Raw genomic sequence first — 27,506 nt, forward strand, 5'->3', positions numbered from 1 at the left:
TTTAAAAAATGTCTGTCTGTCTGTCTGTCTGTCTGTCTGTCTGTCTGTCTGTCTGTCTGTCTGTCTGTCTGTCTGTCTGTCTGTCTGTCTGTCTGTCTGTCTGTCTGTCTGTCCGTCCGTCCGTCCATGTGTGTGTGTGTGTGTGTGTGTGTGTGTGTGTGTGTGTGCTTAAATAATAATAGAATAACTGTTGAGTAATAACTTAAAAAAATTAAAATTAATTTTATATCAATAATAAAAAACTTGAAATAGAATTTTGCAGCAATCAGTAGACTTGTTTTTATAATAAATAAATAAATAAATAAATCACAATTCCTTTAAAATGCGCTCAATTTTATTAATTAACAATTAGTCATTTTCTTATTTTAAACAATGGACTCTGTCCCAAAACTGCTTTACAGAAATAAACACACTACTGTATATGAACAAAAGTATTGGGACACCTGACTTTTCCAGCCATGTTGCGGATCTTCTCCAAACTGCACAAAGTTGGAGGCACGCAATTGTATCGGACGTCTTTAGATGCTGTAGCATGAAATTTTGCCTTGACTTGGGAAACCTAGGGAGAACCCACACCTCTTCCAGCATGACCCAAACTGCACAAAGCTCCAGCTCCATGAAGATCTGCTTTGCAAGGGTTGGGGAAAATCTCCTGCTATTCATGAATGAATCTCACACGAATCTCCACAAAATCTAGTGGAACATCTTCCAAGAAGAGCGGCGCTTATCATAACGGGGGGACTCGATGTGCAATGAGATGTTCAAACGAGGTCTTTCCAATGGTCAGGTGTCCACAAACTTTTATCCATATACTGTAGCTGTTTTTTTGGTGCTACTGTTAAATATCATAAGTGGATTTAATGACTATACGTCCAAATATTAAAATTGTGCCAATTAATTCTTTTCTCAATTAGACACAAGATTGAAATATACCAATTATTAAAACTAATATTTTCAGAAAGGAAGCAATGTTTCCTGTCCATTTCAAATGGCAACTTTCAAATATTCTTTTTCAGAAGCCCTTTTTGTAAAATAATTACTTTAGTTTTGCATATATACATATTCATATCTGTATATGGGTTCTAAGGTTCCTCATAAAGGCTCTAGGGTCAGGAATACGTCCTGAACAGAAAAACACCCCAAAAATGTAGTTTGATTGGGTTCTCCAAGTAGGCAAGATATTACGTTAAATAAACTATACATTGGCATAAAGTTGATGTTAATCTTTATAACAATGCAGAATAATTAGTATATAAATAAGCGGCTGATGTCCTGCTTGCAGAAGTGGATATTCGAATGAATCAGTGGTGCCTCTGGGTACGTCATGGACATGGTGTATCGGATACATTTGAGGAGATTACCTGATGGTGTCTTGTGTCAATGCTATACGTTGGTGCAGATTAAATTCCTGAAACATTTATTATAGACGCAGGTCTCGTCTGGCTGACCGTTGTATGAGGAACCTCCAGCTTTTACCTGCGCTGGGGTGAATTATGCATTTGTTCAGTTCAAGCAGATCTGTTTCTCACACACACATACACACTCTCCTTTTTCCTTGCCCTGGGTTCCTGGGTCTCCCTGTAGGCTGGCTGTACAGAGGAGGCATCTGAACCTGGCTGTGCATTATGAAGGAGAACGGGTCCTTGTGTCAAATGGAGCAGCTGCCCCGTGGGTGCCTTCTAGAGCCAGGCCTTAACGGGGGCCACTCTCAGAGCTTTAAGCATACGGGCCGGATGTCGGGCAGCACAGGAGTCCGGAACAGAGCCAACGGGGCCGTGAAAGCTTTGTGCAGTAGCCCGGAATGCAGTTCCTCCATCAGGCTGGAGAGCCCGGAGCAGATCCAGAGGGGTGGAGGAAGCGAGAAGGTGCTAGTGACCGGAGGTGCTGGGTTCTTTGGGTTCAGGCTTGGCAAGGCTCTGGCCAGGAAGGGCATTAGTGTCATCCTGCTGGATCTGTACCAGCCACGGTGGGAGCTTCCTGATGGAGCGGTTTTCCTGCAGGTAAAACTACTGTCCAACAAATGGTTTAAGCAGACAAGATCTTGTGTGAAAGATAGATACCAAGACAAATTCAGATACTTTAGACACAAAATATTGAACATGTGGTGACCCACAGGGCTTTGTATTTGGTCCACCATTTTCCTCAAAATCATATGCCATGCCCTGGGGCACACCATTAAAAAATTCAAAATTACCTTTTATGATAAATGATGATGATCCAAATCTTGGCAAAGTGGAAAGACCCAATCAAGGGCTTGAAATATTGGATGGTGCTCTCTCAGAAATGAAAGAAATAACGACTGAGTTTCACCAAAGAACTTTCTATTGAGTTTTACATCAATTAAGGAAGTCCTGCTACACTGCAGAAAATAACCATCTAAATATAAGAAATAAGTGCACGATTAAAGAAGATAAAGACTAGAAACAAGTCAAATGCAAGTACAGTAAAATACATGTCTAGGCTTTGGAAAAGATAAGCATTAAACCCATATTGCAAACAGTCAATTTATTCATGTGTACAAAAAATTAGCTTATTTTCTTCATTTGTTTAAAAAGATTTTAAACCCAGAGCTACTAAACAAGAGAATGATATATTCTGTCTTAAAATGAGACAAAAAGCTTAAAGTAAAAACATTACTATTAAAATTGGGATCACGCCTACATGCGTGTCATCAACCATTAATTATAAAATGAAGACTGTCGTGTAACACAGTAGCTACGCTGCCAACGCAAAGCAAAATCACTGAATCACTGAAAGATATTCAACATGAGAAACTGAAATTATCCTACAGAACAACTTACTGTATTAAAAACCCATAAGTACTTTTTTTAAAGAACAACATTTTTTGAAAAAAATAACCGTACTGGATAATGTTTGGAAGGCGTGCGGTGACTGAATACTGCAGACTTTCAGAATTTGTTATTAGGTTGTAAATAAATCGACATAAAACAAGCATTTAGAATAAATAATACTAATGATAGAGTCCTAAGTGTGATGATTGACATTCTTTTACTGGGCAAACCTTAAAACCAGTTATTTAGTTATTATTAAAATTAAAACCAGTTATTATTAAAATAAATTCTTAAAAGACACAAGGCCTCGAATGATGTCTCTGATGGTAATTAGGTGTTTTATTCTTAAAATTAGATCAATCAGATTTTAAGGCTTGAAATAAGATCGTAAGTCTTGATCAGAGGTTTTGCAGTGTGATAACTTCGCTGACATCGCTACAACAGACATTGTCTCAAAGCAGCCATGGAGACTGTGGTGAAGGAAAAACTCCCTTAGATGTTATGAGGAAGAAACCTTGAGAGGAACCAGACTCAAAAGGGGAACCCATCCTCATTTGGGTGACATCAAGAGTGTGATTATAGTCTTTAAAACACAACAGAACACTGGAGAGTGAGAACTAACATGAGCACTGGAGTGTGTGATTATGAGTGATGTTCTTTCTACAGTCAGTTGATGTTGTGGAACCAGGAGCTACTGAGCAACTCATAAAATAACTCAACATCTAAAATCATCACCAGCTTCTCTATTCGGATTCACAAATCCGAATTATATCATTAATGCTTTATTTTGAGCTTCTGGGAAGGAGTACGTCAATGAGGGATCTTAGTGGTTAATGTATTAGACTTGGGATTTGAAGTTCGTGAGCTGAAATGCTGGGCCCCGGAGAAAGGCCCCCAGATGTATAAATGAGAAACAAATCACTTTAGATAAGAGACGTCTGCCAGATGCCATAAATGTTAACTATTTGCTACATTTTGCCCTGATGCTACGTAGTGTAAAAGTTTGGACAGCATGAAAACAAACTTTAAACAATTAATTTTGATAATTTTATGAGTCAGCGTTTTCTAGTTTCACAGACGATCATTCGTTGTTAAACATAAATTCAAACAATGGATTTTAGTCATTTCTTCTAGAGATGAACTGCTGTTAAAATGCTATCTGTGGTAAACTCTGTGCTCCCATGATCAGAGCTGAACCCGAGAGTTAATTAGCCTAGTTTTTTTTGGCTCGTGTTAGCGTTGCCTGGGAGGGGTGGAAAAGTGTAGGGTGGAGGGGGAGGATGGTGAATAGTGCAGGGCAGCTGGGTGAAACAGAAGCAGTTGCAGTGCCAGGTGCGGAGCAGGGTAAGACCGCTGCCTCAGGTTTCAGGACCACGGTTTAATGACCCCGTACCTGCCAATGCACTCGGGTGTCACTGCACAAAAGGGACGTGGAAACGCCTGGTGTTGAAGCTGTAGTGTTTCAAACACGACGATGGTGTGAAGTATTTCAGTAAATTGACTTAGTGAAAAGTCAATTTGGCTGCTTTTTACTTCTTTTAATAATAAATAATATTAATAATAAACTTTCTTTTTTATTTACGTTCTACTCAACTACGTTTATGGTTTGATAGAGAACTAGCTTTTGTTGAAGTCGAATAAAAATATTGCCCCCTTCTGACTGAGAGCTGCATCACATCCCAGTCAGCTCAGAACATCTGCTTTTACTTTTTCTAAATTAATTTACTTTATTTATATTTGTTCATTGAGTACTAAAGAGGTGATACCATCCCTAGTGGTTAAGGCATTAGCCTTTGGATCTGGTGGTTGGGGGTTCAAATCCCACAACAGGTGCTCAGTTGTGGTAATTGGGGATAAAGTACGCCACCATGGATGGTCCCAAGCCCGGCTGTGAAAGGAGGAGGGTGGTGTTGGAAAATCAGCGAGTAAGCCATCAGGCCCTGCCATACACTGAAAAATTCATACTAATGGTGGTTCTTCTTTTTGACACGATCCTGTAATTCTTTTAAGATCACATTTTGAAAGATTGAGATCGATCTTTGTTTCTTGCTGTCGTGTTGTCAGTTAATGCAGTGTTGACGCAAATCTGCAATGAATGTAATGATTACAAGATGCTTTTTTTTAAATAGCATGGTTCAATTCTTTCTTCGCATATCTCAGCAATGTTTGGAAGCTTAGGTCAGAACACAGGGTCCAGCCATGATACAACACCCTGGAGCACTGAGGGTTAAGGGTCTTCCTCAAGGGCCCAAGAGTGGCAGATTGGCTATACCAGGGCTTAAACCTCCAACTTTTCGATCAGTAACCCAGAACCTTCACTAGTGAGCTATCACTTCATCAACTGGGTCTGTGGAGGACTTTTGCGTAATGATGAACGGTTCATTAACGGTTCAAGAAACAACAACCGAATTAAAAGCAGAGACGAAAACGTTCATTTGGGAAATAGAAGGAAAAACGGCACCAGGCGTTCAAACCAACAGCTTCATTATTAATACATGTATTTGGCAGACGCACTTATCCAGAGTGGCTTACATTTGTTTTCATTCATATGACTAACCAGCTATATGGTTAACGGCCCTTCTCAGGGGCCCAGCAGTGGCAGCTTTGTGCAACTGGGATCTGGGACTTTTAGATCCAAAGTCCAATTCTTTAACCACTAAACTCTCACCTCCCCACACACATTAGTAGATATTTTGATGCTCTCAACTTCACCTTGGGCTGTTATTCACCTCCACATCATGCACTAATATCCTGTAACACACAGCTAGCCATGCTTTATCACTTATAACCTGTGTGTGTGTGTGTGTGTGTGTGTGTGTGTGTGTGTGTGTGTGTGTGTGCAGGGTGATGTACGTGACTATGAAACCCTGTATAAGGCGTGCGCTGGAGTGGACTGCATATTTCACACCGCGTCCTACGGCATGTCTGGACCAGAACAGGTCAGTACTCGCCATCGCACACTTTGTAGGTGTACAGTTACTCGCTATAGTCCATCTGTTGTGCTGCACAAAGTATTCCCCCCACACCCCACACCCCGTTCTACCCCCATCCATCAGTAGACAGGAACCATTACAATAGAATCACTGACTGGATGCTCTGCGGTCTAGAGGTTGGCTACCATACAAAATGAGGTTCAGTGTCTGAATGAGCAAATACAGGGTGACTCACGAGGTAGGAGAATCTAATAAATTGGTCAAAAGTACGTGCACCCCTGACCTTGAGACTCATGTTTCATATGTATTCCTTTCTTTGCTCATCTAGTAGCCTTCATTCTCCTGCACAGACCTTCCACTGGATGTAGGTGATAAGTGTTCATTTAGCTGTTAGAGCTTTAGTGAGATCAGACACTAATGCCAGGATGTCAAGGAGGCACCAGATCCACTTCCAGTTTATTTCAAATGTGTTTAGGAGGTCAGGGTTTTGTGCAGGACACTTAGGTTCTTCCATTCTGACCTTCACACCAACAACCTTTGTGCCCAGGTGCAGCGTCATGCTGGAACAAGGTTTAAAACATTTAGGCACCTTGTAATTGTACTGCATCCAGAGATTTTTACCACGGAGTTTTAGTGCCACCTTGAAAAAATATGTAAAATCTAAGATTGTGTGAATAAAGTCGAAATATTTTGAGAATAAACGTTTAACTGCTTTGCATAAAATGGATGTGGAGGATTTGGTTAAATCCTACTTTAGGTTGTTCTGTTTCTCAAAAGACTATAAAGAAGATGATCAAAGAAATTGACCCTGAAAGAGTTAAACACCAGCACGCTTAAAGCTATTCTTGTAATGCTACGACTTTATTTTCGTAATCTTCGATTTTTTTAAATAAAAATTTAAAGGTGCCACTAAAACCCCGTTGCCGATTTCTTGTACAAATTTGTGCTTGGAAAATTTTCTGTTGAACAGTTTTGAGAAAAAATACATTTGGATCTGATGGTCAAGGTGTCCACGATCAGAAGAATCTGATCACATTAATAATCACAGGACTTTTTTGGGGAAATTTTTATTATTTTTTTAACCTGCACTTGAGACACTTGGAGAAATTAGAATATAATATCTCAGTGGTTAAGATGATGAACGTCTGAACAACAAGATGCCACTGCTGGGCCCTTGAGCAAGGCCCCTAATGCTAAACTGCTCGGTTTGATTAATTGACTAAGTGGTTCTGGATGTTAATGGTCCCCTAAATACTATAATTGAGAAATCAATGTAACTTTCTGATATAAAATATTGAGCAATAATATAATTTCCATGTAAATTTTATAGTTACGTAAACCTAGTGACCTAGCGACAAACATCTCAACACCATATGCTCTCCTAATAACCCTTATAGTCATCTTAAAATGAGATAGGTGAAATTTGCAATGACTAGCAGCTAATGGCTATATTATATATAATATATATTTATTTTAAATAAAGCAAGTGTATTGCTTACCTTTGTTACTTAGCAGCCTACCTAGCGTCCTGCTACAACTTCAATTCAATTCATTTTTATTTGTATAGCGCTTTTAACAATGTCTCAATGCAGCTTTACACAGATAATGTGGTGATTAAACGTAAATATGTTCTTTGTAAGTATGTTTGTCCCTGATGAGCAACTGTGGAAAGGAAAAACTCCCCATGATGGCATAAGGAAGAAACCTTGAGAGGAACCAGACCCAAGAGGGAACCCATCCTCATCTGGGTTGCACCAAATGTCCATTTGAAGCAGATATACGATGTTGCGGGGTTCAGTGATGACGCAAATGATCAGAAGCAAACTGCACTCCCGAGTCAGTGCAGCAGACCGCCGACACCAACTACAGTCCAATCCATCCTCAAAGCACCCGTTCTACTCCGGAATTACATGGAACCACCCACGGTGTTGATGAGAGACTGTCCCAAGCTGCACAGAAGTGTGAAGATCCACGGAGGGGAGAGGAGCAGGAACAGTGGTCACTGGAGCCTCAGGAGCATGTTCAACTCAACCGAGAGAGAGAGAGAGAGAGAGAGAGAGAGAGAGAGAGAGAGAGAGAGAGAGTGAAAGAGAGAGTGAAAGAGAGAGAGAGAGAAGAGGGTGACGGGAAGAGAAGGATATGGATTATTAAGTGTCCCTATTGGTGTATGAAAGTTAATGTCACTGTGCAGTTTGGACTCCGGCAAGACTCGCTATGGCAGCATAACTAGAAGGGAGAACCAGAAGGTAACACAGACATGAGGGATCTCTGGGATAAGAGACGAACCACCACACCACCATCAACAAACCCGAGTGAACGTGTGAATGTGAGGGGACGACAGCATACAAATATACCAGTTCACCAAACACTCTATATCCATGATCCCTCCAGATCTGCTCCTTTACCTAAGAAATATCTACTGATAAAAGGCTTGACTGAATAAATAAGTTTTTAACCTCGACTTGAACACTGAGACTGTGTCTGAGTCCCGAACACTGATAGGAAGGCTGTTCCATAACTGTGGGGCTATATAAGAGAAAGATCTGCCCCCTGCTGTAGTCTTCATTATTTGAGGAACCAACAGATAGCCAGCACCTTTTGATCTAAGTAGGCGTGGAGGATCATACTGGTACAGAAGTTCATTTAGATACTGCGGTGCGAGACCGCTAAGTGCTTTATACGTCAGTAGTAATATTTTATAATCAGTCCCCAGCGGCTCTCACCGCTGCGACCCGGGTTCGATCCCCGGTCAGGGAACCATCCCCAGCCACTCTCAGTGCCGGTCCCAAGCCCGGATAAATTGGGGAGGGTTGCGTTAGGAAGGGCATCCAGCGTAAAACATGTGCCAAATCAAACGTGCGGAGGATCCGCTGTGGCGACCCCTAACGGGAGAAGCCGAAAGAAAGTTTAGTAATATTTTATAATCAATGCGAGATTTGATTGGGAGCCAGTGTAGACTGATTAAAACAGGGGTGATGTGGTCATATTTCCTAGATCTAATGAGGACTCTTGCTGCTGCATTCTGAACTAACTGAAGCTTATTTATGCACTTACTCTCACACCCAGACAGTAAAGCGTTACAGTAGTCTAATCTAGAAGTAACAAAAGCATGAACTAGTTTTTCTGCATCCTGTAACGACATCATATTTCTAATTTTAGCAATATTTCTAAGGTGAAAGAAGGCGATCCTGGTGATATTATTCACGTGAGCCTCAAAGGAAAGACTCGGGTCAATAATCACACCAAGGTCTTTGACAGCCGTACATGCTGAAACAGAAACACCATCCAGAGATGCTACGTAATTGGAAAGTTTACTTCTAGCTGCATGTGGTCCTAGTAAAAGTACTTCCGTCTTATCTGAGTTGAGCAGAAGAAAGTTATTAAGCATCCACTGTCTAATGAACTTTACACACTTCTCAACATTGTTAAGCTGATCTCTCTCATCTGGCTTTGCTGAAATATATAGCTGTGTATCATCAGCATAGCAATGGAAGCGAATCCCATGTTTATGAATGATTTCACCAAGAGGCAGCATATATAAAGAAAAAAGCAGAGGGCCTAAGACAGATCCTTGAGGAACACCAAACTTTACCTCATAAAGTGTGGAGAACTCACTATTTACATCAACAAACTGATAGCGATTAGTTAAATAAGACCTGAGCCAAGAGAGAGCTGTTCCCTTTATTCCAACAACGTTCTCAAGTCTAGCAAGCAGTATAGTGTGATCAATGGTGTCAAAAGCTGCACTAAGGTCGAGCAAAACAAGTAAGGAGACAAAACCCTGATCAGAGGCCAATAACAGGTCATTTACCACCTTAACTAGCGCCGTCTCTGTGCTATGATGAGGCCGAAATCCTGACTGATACATTTCAAAAATGTTATTCATAAGTAAGTGTGAGCATAACTGCTGTGCCACAACCTTTTCTAAAACTTCATCTGTGCCCTGCCTTACACTAGATTATTTACAGCTAACTGCATAGTTACCATACACGAAACAAATCAAGGTCCATTTATTGATTTTCTTTTTATCCCTTCAGCTCAGGAAAGAACAGGTGGAGTCAGTCAACGTTGGTGGCACCAACAACGTCATAAATGGTGAGCTAGGCTTCTCTTTTTCTCAGGGTCTGCTGTATATAATATGTTCAATCGATCGCATCATCGTAGGGATGTGTCTGGCTCTTATTCCATTTTTTTAACGCTATTATCTAAAATAGGCGATCAGTGAGTTGTTAGCTAACTGGGGTTGCGAGGCTAATGTTGTTGCAAGGCTAATGACGCAGAGATTTCCAACTGGAATTATGCAAGCAAGTAGCAGAAGCGTTGGCCAAACTACATTACTACAGTTCGAAAGGTACGTTCTTTTCATCGTCTTTCCCAGCAATCACATCATCCTGATATTAGACACTCAAGATCGGAATTTCAAATATCGCTGTTATGATCAAACAGAGTAACCAGATCAGGATTCAGGAAAATGAGAGCCAAAGACACAAAAAAAAGACAAACGGCAGGAATTTATACAGGCCAAAGCCAAAATAATAAACCAAAGATTATTTTTGAAGCTTCATTACCTAAAAAAAACGCATCAAAAATTCAGTTCCTAAACTTCTGAAAGAAATGGCAGCCACATTGCTACTTCCTGAGAACTAAGTAATTATAATGTGTACAGTCATTAATATGTATATTAGGGATGGTAAAATTCAGCGTGTGATGCATCGGATCCAAGTTGACTTTTGTATTGTGATGCGTCGTTTTTAACATATTTGCTTCGGTAAAATAACTATTTACTTTGATAAGATTATCAGTAGCTGCGCTTTACTTTTATTTTTTAGGAAGTGACCAATGTTTGATATGTAGATTGATTCACTGCCGCTCTGTAAATATGACTCATCGCATCACTACGGAGACTCGAGGCGTGTCCTGAGAGTCACATAATATACAGATTAACATGGCAGAGGTAGAGCTGTAACTTCCTGCTCACACAACAGGAAAATAACTGTTTCCTTTGTCTGAACCAAATAAATAAAGTGAACTATTTGTACCATATTGGATTGCAGAAGATCACATTTTTACTATTGCGTCGCATCGTAACAGGGGTATCGTATCGTATCGTATCGTATCGTATCGTATCGTATCGTATCGGTAGCTGCTTCATATGTAACTTTAATGTATCGTGTCATTGGCTATGCATCGAGATGTCATTCGCATCGGCCAAACAATCTACACCACCACGAGAACCACTTCCACAACCCACTTCTCCTCTTCTTTATTGATATAAAAACATCAATAGTGATGTCATCATGCAGAGGCGGGGCCAAGCTAGAACAGGCTGGAAAGTCTGGCTAGGAGCTAGCTCTGTACACATTACTCATCACACACATGTACACACACAACACATTAGATACACACAAAACATCACAGGTTGTAATACACAGATGTTTCTACACAGCAAAGCAGCTTGTATTTTGACGCCCAGTGATTAGCATTCAGCTAATTTGCATGCCTGAAATGATGCTAGCTAGCGAGCTAAGATTTGAAAGTTAGATTTAGTTCACAGTTTAGTACATTTCCTAGATGAAACAGATTCATTATCGAGAGTGTGTGATTTAAAAGCGAGCCGTATTTCACTTTGGAACCACGCACTTGTATATGTGGATACGATAAAATACATTTATTTATTCCACAGTGGGGAGATTTTTATGTTACAGCAGCAAAACAAGTGCAAATATGAAGCAAACACAATACATATATATACAGTACAGTATATAAATACAAAAGTACAGTAATAGTAGTTAAAAACAAATTGCACTACGTAGTAGTCAAACAAAATTGCTCTGGATAATATTGCGCAGTTTAAATTACTATTGTTATTGTTCTAATTTAAATGTGTGTGTGTGTGTGTGTTGCAGTGTGTTGCGAGCGTGGGGTTTCCAGACTGGTGTACACAAGCACCATAAACGTGGTGTTTGCCGGAAAGCCTATCGAGGACGGGGACGAGGACTCGGTACCCTGTGTGCCTCTGGATAAAGTAAGAGAGAGTGGTGTCTATGTAGGGAAGGTTGGCAAGGTGAACCAGGGCGAACCTGACACCGGTCGCATGCAAGCATGTGTGTGTGTGTGTGTGTGTGTGTGTGTGTGTGTGTGTGTGTGTTCATGCTACACAAGCCGCTCCCGTCTCATCAACCCGAAACATGTAAATGAGCAAGTAATGAACCCCGGATGGGTCACACTAACCCTCGCTGGCTGTACCGCGTGTCATCGTGGCTCATAACGGTACGGCGAGTCGTATCCACTCCCGCTGTTCGACTTTCACCCGAGCGTGAATGTCAGGTGGACAGATCTCTTTACTTTCAAACTTACTTTCAATGATTTTATCTCCGAAACCTGGGTCTATTCGGGACTCAGTGGCGTTCGACCGATACTCTTTTATCAATGTAGATTTTGGTCAAGACTCAAACGTGACAAAGTAGAGAGGATGAAATCCCATTGTCTATTTCTAAGTCTGCGAAATTGTAACATGACCGTATTACGCTGGAGAGTCGACTCCGTAAAGTCTCCTAACACAGTCCAGCAGGTCGATCTGAGCTGTTTTATACATGACCACGATCACCTGTGTTTCAGGTGCGAGGGGCTAAAATCAGGGGAGGTGAGGAGACCTAAATGGAGTTTGCTTTATGCACAGGGGCTTTGCCATGCTAGTACAGGTTTGGATTTCCAAATTCAAGTGAATGCAAAATAAAAGATTATGTATAAATAATACAGAGGTAAGTGCATGATTATTACAGGCAGTAAAACCTCAGTGTCTTGACTCTTCATCTTCACAGCATATATTTTAGTATGATGATCCTATTATTATTATTCAATCATTTTTTTCCCCTAAATTTAATTCTGCTCCCCTTGCAATTAAAGTCGATTCTGCACGGAGGGCATGCGACTGCACTGGGGGTGCCAATTATTATAGACAGCTTAATCCTTCTTTTACATCACATCAGCATAATTGCACTGAAGGGTTTGGAGAAGTAAGACGTCGCTCTGACAACAGGAGATCGTTCCGCTCATTCGCTTTAATGGGAGAGACGTGACGTCCGGGGCCGAGCGTTTATCCGAGTGAAGAACTGTCATGAAGTCAGACGTCAGTGAGGGACCGTGTTCAGAACACAAGATCAGACTCTGGTGTTGTGTACATGTTTATTACTGTAAATACTCTGTGTCATGCTGTCATAGCTACAGACAGACAGACAGACAGACAGACAGACAGACAGACAGACAGACAGACAGACAGACAGACAGACAGACAGACAGACAGATAGATAGATAGATAGATCTTCATGTCCTATTGAACTACACTAGAATCTGTCTGTCTGTCTGTCTGTCTGTCTGTCTGTCTGTCTGTCTGTCTGTCTGTCTGTCTGTCTGTCTATCTATCTATCTATCTATCTATCTATCTATCTATCTATCTATCTATCTATCTATCTATCATTTCTTCTTTCAGAGATTTTTCTTTGTATTTTTTTTCAACATTAATCCTGAAGAATCCAAACTAATGAAAAAACCTATGGAATTATGTAGTAAACAAAAACATCCCAAAATAAGTTTTCTATTTTTAATTGTCCAAAGTATCTTCATTTAGCTTTGATGACAGCTTCAAAAACTCATGCCGTTCTCTTATCAGATTCTCAATGTACTTACCTGTAATCTTGAAGGAGTCCCCAGAGGTGATGAGTGCTTGTTGACCACAAATTGATCACAAATTGTTCTGTATTGTTGAAAGATTTATGATCAAACTCTTGATGTCACCCATATGAGGATGGGTTCCCCTTTGAGTCTGGTTCCTCTCAAGGTTTCTTTCTCATATCATCTAAGGGAGTTTTTCCTTTCCACTGTCGCCACGGCTTGCTCATCAGGGACAAACACACACCATTCACCTTCACTGTTGTTTTCTGTAAAGCTGCTTTGAGACAATGTCTGTTGTGAAAAGCGCTATACAAATAAACTTGACTTGACTTGACTTGATTAAGTGCAGACCAGTTCGGCTGGCATGTCGCTGCAAAATGCTGTGGGAGACTTGCTGGTTAAGTGTGTCCTAAAATTTGACTAAATCACCAAAAGTGTCACCAGCAAAGCATCTCCACACCATCACATCTCATCTACCATATTCCACAGTAGGAACCACACATACAGGAACCGTCCATCAACCCTTTAGACATCTAACAAAGACAGCGGTTACAACCAAACATCTCAAATTTGGATTCATAAGACCAAAGGACTGTTTTTCCACTGATCCAATGCACTTCCTTGTGTTTCCTGGCCCAAACAAGTCTCCTCTGCTTGTTGTTCTTCACAATTCAACCATGAAGGCCTGACCTTTGCGGTCTCCTCTGAACAGTGGATGTTGAAATATTTCTCCCACTGAAGAATCATTCATGTAAATTGGTGGTTTCTGAGGCTGGTAATTTGAATACACTTTCCTCTGCAGCAGAGGTAGCTCTTAGTTTTCCTTTTTCTGAAACGATCCTCGTGAGAACCTGCACCATCATAGCGTTTGATGGGTTTTTTTAGACCATCTTGAGAATACATTTAAATTTCTTGATATTTTTCGGATTGACTGAGCTTCATTTCTGAAAGTAATGATGGATCTTTCCCCTCATTTGTAGTGTTTCATGCCATAATATGGATTTGTAGGGTAGTTATAGTAACACTGATTGTGCTCGACTCTGTACTCACTTTTCATCTGCACAAGACACCTGATGCTCTACAGCACATTAAGGAGGCAAGAAATGTCACAAATGAACGCTTGATGAGGCTGTGAACGGAAAACTGTTCCAGGTGACAACTTTGTGAATCTGATGATAGAACGCCATGAGTTTGTGAAGATGTTATTAAAGCTACACGGCGCTACTTTCAATCGTTTGGATTCTTCAGTATTATTTGTTGAAAATAATGAAAAAAGAAAGAAAAAACACTGATGTACATTTATATAGAACCATAAATATATTCAGATAGATTTGATTTTGCTTGTAGATGCATGTTTTCATTCATTCATTTTTCGTGTGTATGTGTGGGTGTGTGTGTGTGTGTGTGTGTGTGTGTGTGTGTGTGTGTGTGTGTGTGTGTGTGTGTTGCGCTTCTCAGCATATAGACCACTACTCCAGAACCAAAGCCATTGCCGAGCGATTGGTCCTTAATGCTAACAGGAGAACGTTACAAGGTACAAACCCTGAAGAGAAAGAAATGTCTCTTGTCTTGTGTGTGTGTGTGAGAGTGTGTGTGAGAGTGTGTGTGAGAGTGTGTGTGAGAGTGTGTGTGAGAGTGTGTGTGAGAGTGTGTGTGAGAGTGTGTGTGAGAGTGTGTGTGAGAGTGTGTGAGAGTGTGTGAGAGTGTGTGAGAGTGTGTGAGAGTGTGTGAGAGTGTGTGTGTGTGTGAGAGTGTGTGTGTGTGTGTGTGTGTGTGGGAAGGTACCAATATGCTAATGTGCAACCAAACTCCTGATACCTGTTTAAATTTAGAGCTTTACAATAAAGCCAAGCGAGTCCTGTACACCTGATACTGGTGTGTCTGTAACTTTCGCATACACTCAGACGTGTGTGTGTGTGTGTGTGTGTGTGTGTGTGTGTGTGTGTGTGTGTGTGTGTGTGTGTGTGCGTGCGTGCGTGCGTGCGTGCGTGCGTGCGTGCGTGCGTGCGTGCGTGTTATTAAGGTGGTGGCCTGCTGCAGACGTGTGTAATACGTCCCTCGGGTATCTACGGTCCAGAAGAGAGGAGACACCTGCACCGCGTGATGGTATCTCTCTCTCTCTCTCTCTCTCTCTCTCTCTCTCTCTCTCTCTCTCTCTCTCTCTCTCTCTCTCTCTCTCTCTCTCTCTCTCTCTCTCTCTCTCTCTCTCTCTCTCTCTCTCTCTCTCATTAATTGTTTTTATTTCATCCTGTCTGCCTGTCTGTCCCTTTTTTTCTTTTTATTTGTCTCTGTTCATCTATGGGTCTGTTTTTCTCTGTGTCTCATGCCACCATTCTGTCTGTCTCTTTCATTCATTCTTTTCATTTCATCCTTTCTGTCTTTCTCTTTTTCCTTTGCCTATTTTTCTCTTTCTTGCTTTCTATTTGTCTCTGTCCAGTCTCAGTGTCTCACTCAATCTCTCTCTCTCTCTCTCTCTCTCTCTCTCTCTCTCTCTCTGCGCATCAGTTCTTCCTCTGGTGCCCAAAGCTGTACAATATTAATGGACTCTGTGAGAAGCTCCAGTTACAGTTCTGTTTTTCTCTGACACATGAACACACACATGTACACACACAGTTGCACTGATGTTTTATTGCATTTATTTTTGTATTTCCAGTATTTCTACATAATAATGATTTATCTCTCTACCTCTCTTTATCTTCCTATTTTCCTCGTTCTATCTTCCCCTCCCTCTCACTCTTTTTTTTCTGTTTTATCTCCCTTATTTCTCTCTCTCTCTCTCACTCTCTCTCTCTCTCTCTCTCTCTCTCTCCCTCTCTCTCCCCCCCTCTGTAGGTGAATGTGGAGCGCAGGTTGTTCAGCTTTACGTTCGGGGACCCCAGGGCCCAGATGAATTGGGTGCACGTGGATAATCTGGTGTTGGCTCACGTGTTGGCGTCTGAAGGCCTGACACCTGAGAGATGCATCGCAGTAAGAACTTCATCACACCATCTCTCTCTCTCTCTCTCTCTCTCTCTCTCTCTCTCTCTCTCTCTCTCTCTCTCTCTCTCTCTCTCTCTCTCTCTTTCTCTCTCTCTCTCTTTCTCTCTCTCTCTCTTTCTCTCTCTCTCTCTCTTCGTTTCACCATCGTTAGCTGGAAGAATAATCAGTGTGGTGTGATGTTTGGAGTCACAGCTACAACACTGGTTTCCTCTAACACGTGTTCATTTAGTGAAGAATGATTAATACGTTTTATACGACGTCGTATCAAGAACACAACGTGCTGTGTTACGTGACTTTAGGATGTGTAAACTACATGTGCGTCTGCCTGTCTGTCTGTCTGTCTGTCTGTCTGTCTGTCTGTCTGTCTGTCTGTCTGTCTGTCTGTCTGTCTGTCTGTCTGTCTGTCTGTCTGTCTGTCTGTGTCTAATTTATCTTCTACATTACAGTCCTGATGATCATGAAACCAATTAATAAATCATATAATACATGATGATGATTGTGATGATGATGAAGATAATGGTGATGATGATAATGGTGATGAAGATGGTGATTATAATAGTGATGGTAATGGTGATGGTGATAAAGATAATTATAGTGATGAAGATGATAATGGTGATGATGATGATGGTGATGATAGCTTCTTGACTAAACATTAATGTAGTGGTGATGGTGATCGTGATGGTGATAGTCATGAAGATAATGATAGTGGTGATGATGGTGATGGTGATTATAATGGTGATGGTGATGAAGATGATGATGGTGATGATTATAGTGATTATAGTGGTGATGGTGATGAAGATGGTGATGATGATGGTGATGATGCTTGTGATTATAATGGTGATGATGATAATGTTGATGGTGATCATTGTGATTGTAATGGTGATGATGATGACAACGATGGCAAATATAATGAAGATGATGATGATTATGACGGTGGTGGTGATGATGATGATGATGATGATGGAGATGATGATAGAGATGATGATAGAGATGATAATGAAGATGATGAGAATGAAGATGATGTCTTGTCTGGGTTTCAGAGTGGACAGGCCTACTTCATCAATGACGGGGAATCAGTTAACGTTTTTGACTGGATGACGCCTCTGGTGAGTTAAACTGCAGTATCACCCTAGTACAGTAACACTGCTGTCTTACTACTGACTCACTACTGTCTCACTGCTGAGTCATTGCTAACTCACTGCTGACTCACTGCTGACTCACTGCTGACTCACTGCTGACTCACTGCTGTCTCCCTGCTGTCTCCCTGCTGTCTCACTGCTGTCTCACTGCTGACTCACTACTGTCTCACTGCTGAGTCATTGCTAACTTACTGCTGACTCACTGCTGTCTCACTGCTGTCTCACTGCTGACTCACTGCTGTCTCACTGCTGTCTCACTGCTGACTCACTGCTGTCTCCCTGCTGTCTCCCTGCTGTCTCTAATCTACATCAGACCTACAACACCAGAAGTTATAATAGAGTTAAAATAAGACGCAACTGGACTAAAATACACTCTATGGCCAAAAGTATCAGGACACCTGACTATTCCAGCCATATGTTAATCTTCTCCAAACTGTTACCACAAAGTCAGAAGCACACAATTGTATCGAACGTCTTCGGATGCTGTAGCATAAAAGTTTCCTTTCACATAAACTAAGAGACCCAAACCTGTTTCAGCATGACCCAAAAGCCAGCTCCATTAAGATCTGCTTTATCCATGGGCTGAAGTAGAAGATCTCCTGCTAAAGAGCTACAACGTTATTTAAAACCTTTGGGATGAATTTTCACGCTACCTGTACCCCAGAAGCCTCCTCACCTTAAATCTCCATTAAATCTTATAAATTTACATTTATATCATTCATTCATGTTTTGCTCTGTAACATCCTGAAGATGTTACAGAGCACTGACACTGGAGACTCCTTCCAGAAATGTTACAAAAGCAGAAAACGTCATCAATTAAATGATAACACACATTTATTTGGTCTATTTCTATTTGGTACGTGTATTTGTTTGACGTCTGCTGTACGAAACTAATCAACACTTTTGACCCGAACAGTTCGAGAGACTGGGCTACACTCGTCCGCTGATCCGGCTCCCGGTTCTGCTCGTCTACTCGGCAGGTAGGGTTCAGATCCTGATGTGGTCCCCCCTTACGTTCGCTTCACCACCAGGGATTCCCATAACTGTGTGACTCTGTGTGCAGCGTTCCTGATGGAGCAGTTACACGTGGCTCTGAGGCCGATCGTGGAGATTCCTCTGCTCCTGACCAGGAACGAGGTCAAGAAACACACTTTTATTTTCCGATTTTTCTCTTTGCAATCATCTCTCCTTTTCCTCGCCATGTTATTCGTTTGCGGTTCGCTGTCGTTTAGAAGGAAAGTTGAAAATATGAGCATGACATCTATAAATGCTTTTCATATCAATTCTTTTCAGCTGATTTCTGGTGTGGCATGAGCTGTGATGGAAAATAGCAAGTTATAGATAAATAAGATATGTCCAAATGTTTGTGGACACCTCATTATAAGATTGCTATGTGCTTCTTCATGAACATCACATTCTACCTTTAGTTTTCATTTTCATTCCATTCATGAACCTCCAGACTGGACTATTGTAATACATTGCTACAAGCTACAGGTAGTCCAGAATGCAGCAGTTAGAGTTCTCACAAGGTCGAGAAAATATGATCATATAACCCCAATCTTCTTATCCCTACACTGGCTACCTGTTAAGTTTCAAATCCACTACAAACTACTGCTTCTTACCTACAAAACACTAAATGGTTTATCTCCATGTACCTCTCCAGTCTTCTAACACGCTACAATCCGTCACGCTCCTTCAGATCTCAAAACTCCAGACATCTAGTAGTTCCTAGAAGAACATTCTCACAAAACCTTAGAATACCGTAATTTCCGGACTATTAAGCGCACCCATATATAAGCCGCACCCACTGAATTTGACAAAGATTTTTATTTTGAACATAAATAAGCCGCACCTGTCTATAAGCTGCACCTGTCTATAAGCCGCAGGGGTCTACACTGAAACTAATGAACTTTACACAGGCTTTAACGAAAGACAGTGTCTGTTACACGGTGTAACGGGTGAAATATGTTGCGCTTCCTTTAAGAGCAGAGCGGTATTTTGGGAATAGCCTGGCGCAGCATTTTTCCGGTATTAATGCATGTGTCCAAGACCGAGGAATATGTCCTTATTATTTTCTAATGCTCATTTCTAAGTTTCTTTGACTAACCCGTAACGCTGTTGCCAAGAAAAATAAAAAAGCACGAGTTTTGGAAACCTGTCTGTGCTTATATGATTTCTGTTGCATCTGGAGTTAGCGAGCTCTCCCTTCACCCAGACTCAACATGTTACAATGGCTTGTATCTAAACAGTAGCCGACCAAGAAAAACATTGTTCACTATCTTTCTCCTTCCTTTCACAACTATTTCTCTTTTTGGCATCTTCGTGCGTTTAAAAATCACCATCGGTGAAGTTTTTCTCTCGATGCTGTGCAGCTCAGATCACAGGTGAAGTGTGTTTTCATGCTCGGTTGTTTTCAGCGTGACGAATGATATTTCCTGTAGACAGTTCGAGTGAGCAGCAGGCCAACATCAGAGGAACATCATCCATATTTATGACGTGGTGCGGCCCGATTCAGTGGGAGCGCATTTGATTTAATATAAAGAGTTTCATTGGTTCACCTGAACCCGTTCTGCAATTTCATTGGTCTAATGATATGATGTTCAGTCTGTTGGCTTGAAGTTTGTGAAACCGGGAAAAACCCAGGAAAAATCCATATCTATCTATCTATCTATCTATCTATCTATCTATCTATCTATCTATCTATCTATCTATCTATCTATCTATCTATCTATCTATCTATCTATCTATCTATCTATCTATCTATCTATCTATCTATCTATCTATCTATCTATCTATCTATCTATCTATCTATCTATCTATCTATCTATCTATCTATCTATCTATCTATCTATCTATCTTTCTTTCTTTCTTTCTTTCTTTCTTTCTTTCTTTCTTTCTTTCTTTCTTTCTTTCTTTCTTTCTTTCTTTCTTTCTTTCTTTCTTTCTTTCTTTCTTTCTTTCTTTCTTTCTTTCTTTCTTTCTTTCTTTCTTTCTTTCTTTCTTTCTTTCTTTCTTTCTTTCTTTCTTTCTTTCTTTCTTTCTTTTACTTCAGTTGTATCGCCTCATTCCTTTTTTTCCCCGTCAGATGTCGGGTTGTAAGGAGTTGGCGAGCGTGAGCGTTAGAGCGCTCTGTACTGTATTGCGTGTTGCGCGAGGATTAAAATGGCAGCACGGACGCTTGTTTACAGGGTGTTTACTGCGTCCTAATGCACCAACTCCTTGTTTGTAATTACAATGAATTATTCAGTGACTGGGTGTGCGTGTAAGTCTGGATGTTCCACCAGATCCCGAGGACAATGCAAAGCTTTGACTTGAACTTTAAAATGATATTTATTGGTTTTCTGTCTGTAGAACACTGCATGTTTTACATGAACAGTAACTTGCACCACATTTTTGACTTTGGAATCCGTTTCAGGATTACAGAAAAACCAGCTCCATGAAGATATGCATGATATTTCCATGGATTGGAGTGAAATAGAGCTCAAACCCTACTTTCTTTGAGATGAAGTTTTCACACTGACTGCATCCCAGGCCTCCTCACCTCGCCCACATCCTTAATAACACACATCCTTATAAGTGAATGAATCTCACACTAAAACTGGTGGAACATCTTCCCAGAAGAGTGGAGTTCATACGAGTAAACAGAGACAAAATGTGGAATGGGATGAAAAGAGGGTCGAAAACTTTTGGCCATACATCGTAGTTCCTTTTTTTTTTACTTCCCTCAAATTATAATCGAATAAATGATTTAAACGAGGAATATGTAAACTCCAGACGTGGTTCAGCTGCTCGTAGCCTGACACGTGAGACGGCGGTGCTGAGGCTCGGAGAGCTGATTCTGCTCAGTTGGTCCTGAATGAATCATGAGCTCGGGCTCCTTGGATGTTAACTGGGGTTTTCGACAGACATAAACAGCAACAGATGCGTTTTTACCACGAAGAACAGCATTAAATTGTCACGCGAGTGTTATTTTAACACCCACACACACACACACACACACACACACACACACATGACCTTACTATAAATAAAGGAAAAATCCACCATACATATCGATATTTAGAAAAATATAATTTTTCTCTTTTCTTTAAATTGAATTCGGGATGAACTTATCATCAACTTATTCGGACGATTGTATGAATTTCAGTTGTGTTTTTAATCTGTTCAGTTACTTTGGTGGTTAAAATTGCTATACAAATAATACAATTCTTTCCACTTAGTTTTAATTACTTAATTACCCACAATGCCATTCGACTGCTTGGTGATAGCAGTTGAATATGAGAGACTTTATTTTTTGATGCAGCGGCACTTTAATCCAGCTCTCTGACCACCTCGATGCGTGTTCTCGCCTCAGATCAGCCTCGACAAAAAACATCAATTAGGAGGAGATGCGAAATTGTGTAGCTGAAGAGCAATTTCATGATTTTTTTTTACATGACATCATACATAAAGTATGTTTTTGCTGTTAGAATGAGCTCCACTCTTCTGGGAAGATGTTCTAGATTTGGTGGAGATTTGGGGTAAGATTCATTCAGGCACAAGGTTATTATGTTAGTTAAGTCAGGTACTGATGTAGGTGTGGTGAGGAGGCCTGAGGTGCAGTCAGTGTGACCTTAAGCAGATCTTCATGCTTTTTGGGTCATGCTGGAACAGGTTTGGGTTCAAGTGAGGGGACAATTTTATGCTCCTACATCCAAAGACATCCGATACAATTGCATGCTTTATGGTATAACAGTTTGAGGAAGAACCACATATGGCTGGAACAGTCAGATGTATTTAAATATCGTGTCACTCTGATATATTGTTTGAGAGATGCACAATATAGCAAAAGTATTGGGACACCTGAACTTTCCTGCAATATGTGGTTCTTCTCCAAACAGCATGGTGATGCCCCTGTGCACAAAGTGAACTATATTGAAAATCATGGTTTGAAGAGGAAGATCTCCTGCTATTGAGCTCTGATCTCAACCCTACTGAACACCTTTTGAAATGAATGTGAACACTGATTGCACCCCAGGCCTCCTCACCTTCCCACCTACATCAGTACCTGACGTAACTAACACCCTTGTGGCTGATGAACACAAGTGTCTACAAGCACACTCAAAATTGAGAGAGAAACATCTTCCCAAACGAGTGGAGGGAATTAGAAAAGCTAATTGGCACTAAATGTCGAATGGGATGCTCAAAAAGCACATACCAATCTGATAACTAGGTGTTCGCAAACGTTTGGCAATGTAGTGTATAACCGCATTTTAAAAAACTAGTGAAAGTACAGTTGGACCGTCCTGTATGCAGGTTGTTGTTTTTTTTAGGCCTGGCACTGGTCCTGAGCCACACAGTTTCCGTGTAGATATCCGATCCTCCGCAGTAAGAGGAGAGAGGTGCAGGGGGCGTCGGTCCTGTGCCAGGCGAGAACACGGACGCTTAATGGAAAAGTAATGCCACCTCGTAAAAACGGCTGTTCACCCGCTATTGAATGCTGCTCGGGTAGAATCCGAACCAGACTCGGACAGATTCACGTCTAGCTCTCAGCACCCACAGGAGCTGAGACGTGACCCGATCAAGACCTCGGAGATTTCGCATCACAGGGGCATTCATTTTTAAAACGTATATGCGAAGAAATCTGCCACGTGCTTTGGTCTGTATGTACGAAATCTGATTATAAGACATGAACTGAATGGCCAAAATGATTAAAACATGATTTTCAAAGTGGTTCTTACCTCATACTGTTGCCACAAACTTGGAAACACACAATTGTGTTGGACATCTTTGAATGTGCTTACAAATATAAAGAGAGACAGACAGACAGACAGACCTAAAAGTTTTCCCTTCACTTGAACCAGGAGACCCAAACCTGTTTCAGCATGACACAAAAGACAGCTCCATGAAGATCTGCTTTATCCCTGGGTTGGACTGGTAGATCTCCTGCTATACAGCTCCAACCCTATTGAACACCTTAAGGATGACCTCCTCACCTCATCTTAATTTACTTACACCTATGTGGCTGAGTAGTCCTGAGGGACTTTTACAATATGGTTCAAAGCCCCTGCCTTCTTTCGTCTGCTCCCATTAGGGGTTGCCACAGCGGATTATCCGTCTCCATACCTCCCTGTCCTCTACATCTGCTTCTTTCAAACCAACCAACTGCATGTCTTCCTTCACCACATCCATAAACCTCCTCCTTGTTCTTCCTCTTTTCCTCCTTCCTGGTGGCTCCATCCTCAGCATTCTCCTACTTATATTCCCCATGTCCCTCCTCTCCACATGTCCAAACCATCTCAATCACACCTCCCTCACATTGTCTCCAAAACGTCCTACATGCGGTGTCCTTCTAATAAACTTATTTCTAATCCTGTCCATCATCGTCACTCCCAACAAAAACCTCAACATCTTCAGCTCTGCTACCTCCAGATCCACCTCCTGCCTTTTACTCAATGCCACTGTCTCTAAACCATACAACATCTCAGATCTCACCACAGTCCTTTTAACTTTCCCTTTCACTCTCACAGATACTCTTCTATCACAAATCACTCCTGCTATCACTCTTCTCCACCCACTCCACCCTGCCTGCACTCTTTTCTTCGCTTCTCTAACACACTTTCCATTTCTTTACACTGCTGACCCCAGGTACCTGAACTCCTCCACCTTCTCCACCTCTTCTCCCTGCAACTGCACCCCTCCACTGCCCTCCCTCTCATTCACACACATTCCTCTTCTCTCCAGCGTGTACCTCCACCTCTCCATGCTCTTCTCCACCTGCTCCCTACTCTCACCACAAATCAGAATATCATCCGCAAACATCATAGTCCACAGAGACTCCTGTCTGACCTCGTCCTTCAAACTGTCTATCACCACTGCAAACAGAAAAGGGCTCAGAGTCGATCCTTGATGCAGTCCAACCTCCACCTTGAACCAGTCTGTCGTTTCTACTGCACACTTCACTGCTGTCACACTGTCCTCATACATGTCCTGCACCACCCTCACATACTTCTCTGACACACCTGACTTCCTCATACAACACCACAACTCCTCTCTCCACCCTGTTGTACACTTTCTCTAAATCCACAAACACACAATGCAACTCCTTCTGACCTTCTCTATACTTCTCCATCAACATTCTCAAAGCAAATAATGCATCTGTGGTGCTCTTCATCAACATGAAACCATACTGTTGCTCACAGATGGTCACCTCTTCTCTCAGCCTGACTTCCACTACTCTTTCCCATAAATTCATGGTGTAACTGATCAACTTTATTCCCCTGTAGTTACTGCAGGTCTGCACATCTCCCTTATGCTTAAAGATTGGTACCAGCACACTCCTTCTTCATTCCTCAGGCATCCTCTCAACTTCCAAAATCTTTGTTAAATCCTGGTTAAAAACTCCACTGCATCTCTCCTAAACATCTCCATGCTTCTACTGGTATGTCATCGGGTTCAACCGACTTTCCACTCTTCATCCTTTTAATCACTACTCTCACTTCCTCCTTACTAATCCTATCCACTTCCTGCTTCACCATCTCCACACCATCCAACCTTCTTTCTCTCTCATTTTCCTCTTTCATCAGCTGCTCAAAATACTCCATCCATCTTTTCAACACACTCTCCTCACTAGTCAACACCATCCTTTATTGCTCTACGTGCAGCACATCCTTCCCAGCTCGGTTCCTCTGCCTGGCCAATCGCTACAAATCCTTTTCTTCTTCCTTAGTGTCCAACTTTTCCTACAGCTCCTCATATGCCTTTTCCTTGGCTTTCACCACATCCCTCTTCACCTGCTGCCGCATCTCCTTGTTCTCCTGCCTACTTTTCTCATCACTCTGTCAATTCTCAATTCTGTTTCTCCAACCACTTTCTCGTTCTGCTCTCCGCACTTCCTCATTCCACCACCACATCTTTGTCTTTCTTTCTATTGCCAGATGTCACATCACTTCTGCAGTAGTTTCCCAATCATCCAGCACCTCCTCACCACCACCGAGCCCCTGTCTGACCTCTTCCCTGAATCTCACACTACAGTTTTCCTCCTTCAGTTCTCACCATCTTATTCATTTTCAGTCCTAAATCGCCTCCTCTTCACCTCCAAAACCATCCTACAGACCACCAGCTGATGCTGTCTAGCTATACTGTCCCCCGCCAACACCTTACAGTCTCCAATCTCCTTCAGGTTGCATCTCCTACATAGAACATAGTCCACCTGTGTGCACCTTCCTCCCTTGAATAGGGTTCAAAACCTCCACTGTTAAAAACATGCACTTTCATAGAAAAATAAGATAAAATATATATATACTCCAATCCAAAGGATTTGTAAGATTTGTAAACTCTGTCTTATCTCATTTCCTTTCCTTGATCCGATGGCATACAGATATTAAATAACCGGGACTCATCATGTAAGACTTTTTCCCTCTCTCGTGTCATCCAGGTGAGAAACGTCGCTGTGAGCCACACATTTAGTATCGAGAAGGCACGTCGGGAGCTCGGCTTCTCCCCTAAGAAGTACACCCTGGCCGACTCGGTGGACCACTACCTCCGGAGCCGGCCTGTCCAACCTGCCTCCTCCACCTCCTCCTCCTTTCTCCAAGAGTCCTTCTGCTTCGTCCTGATGATGATGATGATGTTTGCGATGGTTGGACTGGTGGTGCTCATGTTCCTTCCACGCTGGCATCAGCATTAGCGTTGGCCTTCTGCAACTTAAACACTGTGTCCTAACTGGTCCATCTCAGCTTCTTGAGAAGCAGGAATGCTCTGAGCGTCTGTAAATATTTATACTCTTGAGTGGTTTTGTGGTTGAAGTGGGTTTGGAGTATGATTTGTTTAGGTGCTGTGTCTGTCCAAACATCTCCGAGTGACAGATTATGGTTCTTCCTGTGGTTGTTTTTTTCTGAGTTTTTATTTAGTGCATGCTTTGAGGGAATAAACTGAATCAGTAAGCAGATGTTGGGATAAATGTCCCGATAAAAGCGTTTCATTGCTCTCGTCCTTTAACAACAATGACGTTATAGCAGCTATAAACACCCCTTCTTATTTCTGGTTGCTATAGCAACTTTTACAGGTGGGTGGAGTAACATTTCACTTTCGGCTACAATCCGCATTTACGTAAAAGTTATGAATAGTTTTAAAGCGTTATTTCCGATCAGAAATGAAATTTTCTAAACGACTTTTGCGGCAGCTAATGATATGATGTGCACAAGTGACTACATGATGTGAAGGTTAAACTTGTGCACATCTTAAAAGCAATGTTTTTTTGTTTTTTTCTACAAATCGCGAATGCGGTACTTTTATTTAATCGATTGTGTACAATTGTCTGCTGTTTTCTTCATTATCAATTCAATTGTCTGTGGGAAATAAAAATCAAAACGAAGTAAAAAAAAATAAAAATGAAAAAGTGTAAATAAATGTAAAAAAATGCAAAGATTTTATAAACCCAGAAATGTCAAAAGTACACACATCTTTCACTCGTAGAAATACAAATACTCATGTTCAGTGTTGGGCAACGTTACTTTTAAAAGTAACGCATTACAGTTTTGAGTTACTCCCCAAAAAAGTAACTAATTACGTTACTTAGTTACTTTTTATGGAAAGTAACGCGTTATATTACTTTTGCGTTACTTGTATCTCTTTCACGCCTTACAGGTGTAACAGGTGTAATATAGATAATTGCCATTAAGAAATAAGTTATATTAGGGCAAAAGACATGTGTGGGCTGCACACCGGTGATGTGGAGGGAGAACATACCTTTCATTGTCCACTCATAAAACTTTGTGCAATTCCGTAAATATGACCTCGTCCTCGTCTACATCATTCTCTGCTTCATCATCAGTTTAAAACATTCTGAACGCTTTTGCAAAGTTTACGCTATTATCAGTGACCGTGGCAGTTTATCTTCCCACAAAGAGCAAACAAGCTGTTAATTTATTCTCTTTCTCTGCTGCGATGGCGTCGTACATGTGTCTCCCACAGAAAACCTTTATTCTGAGCAGTCAATAGATCTGCAGTGG

At 41.3% G+C, this 27,506-nt stretch overlaps 1 protein-coding gene across 1 annotated transcript; it reads left to right on the forward strand.

Annotated features, from left to right (window-relative positions):
- Window positions 1-1,595: 1,595 nt before the first annotated feature.
- sdr42e2 (short chain dehydrogenase/reductase family 42E, member 2) lies at window positions 1,596-26,637 on the forward strand. Its single transcript, XM_083524530.1, has 11 exons — window positions 1,596-2,000; window positions 5,636-5,731; window positions 9,763-9,820; window positions 11,632-11,750; window positions 14,855-14,930; window positions 15,420-15,502; window positions 16,229-16,363; window positions 17,416-17,481; window positions 18,431-18,494; window positions 18,578-18,651; window positions 25,931-26,637. The coding sequence occupies exons 1-11, from the start codon at window positions 1,626-1,628 to the stop codon at window positions 26,180-26,182; spliced, it is 1,398 nt and encodes a 465-aa protein (XP_083380656.1). The 5' UTR covers window positions 1,596-1,625; the 3' UTR covers window positions 26,183-26,637.
- The last annotated feature ends 869 nt before the right edge of the window (window positions 26,638-27,506 follow it).

Source organism: Silurus aristotelis, assembly GCF_946808225.1.
Source record: "Silurus aristotelis genome assembly, chromosome: 21".
In the NCBI taxonomy this organism is placed as follows: Eukaryota; Metazoa; Chordata; class Actinopteri; order Siluriformes; family Siluridae; genus Silurus; species Silurus aristotelis.

What these genes read in the sequence shown, in the direction of transcription:
- sdr42e2 (XM_083524530.1), top strand. Translation starts at nt 1,626, where the DNA reads ATGAAGGAGAACGGGTCCTTGTGTCAAATGGAGCAGCTGCCCCGTGGG. An exon ending in CACCAACAACGTCATAAATG is followed by an intron (nt 9,821 to 11,631) that starts GTGAGCTAGGCT and finishes TGTGTGTTGCAG; the next exon opens with TGTGTTGCGAGCGTGGGGTT. An exon ending in GACACCTGCACCGCGTGATG is followed by an intron (nt 15,503 to 16,228) that starts GTATCTCTCTCT and finishes CCCCCTCTGTAG; the next exon opens with GTGAATGTGGAGCGCAGGTT.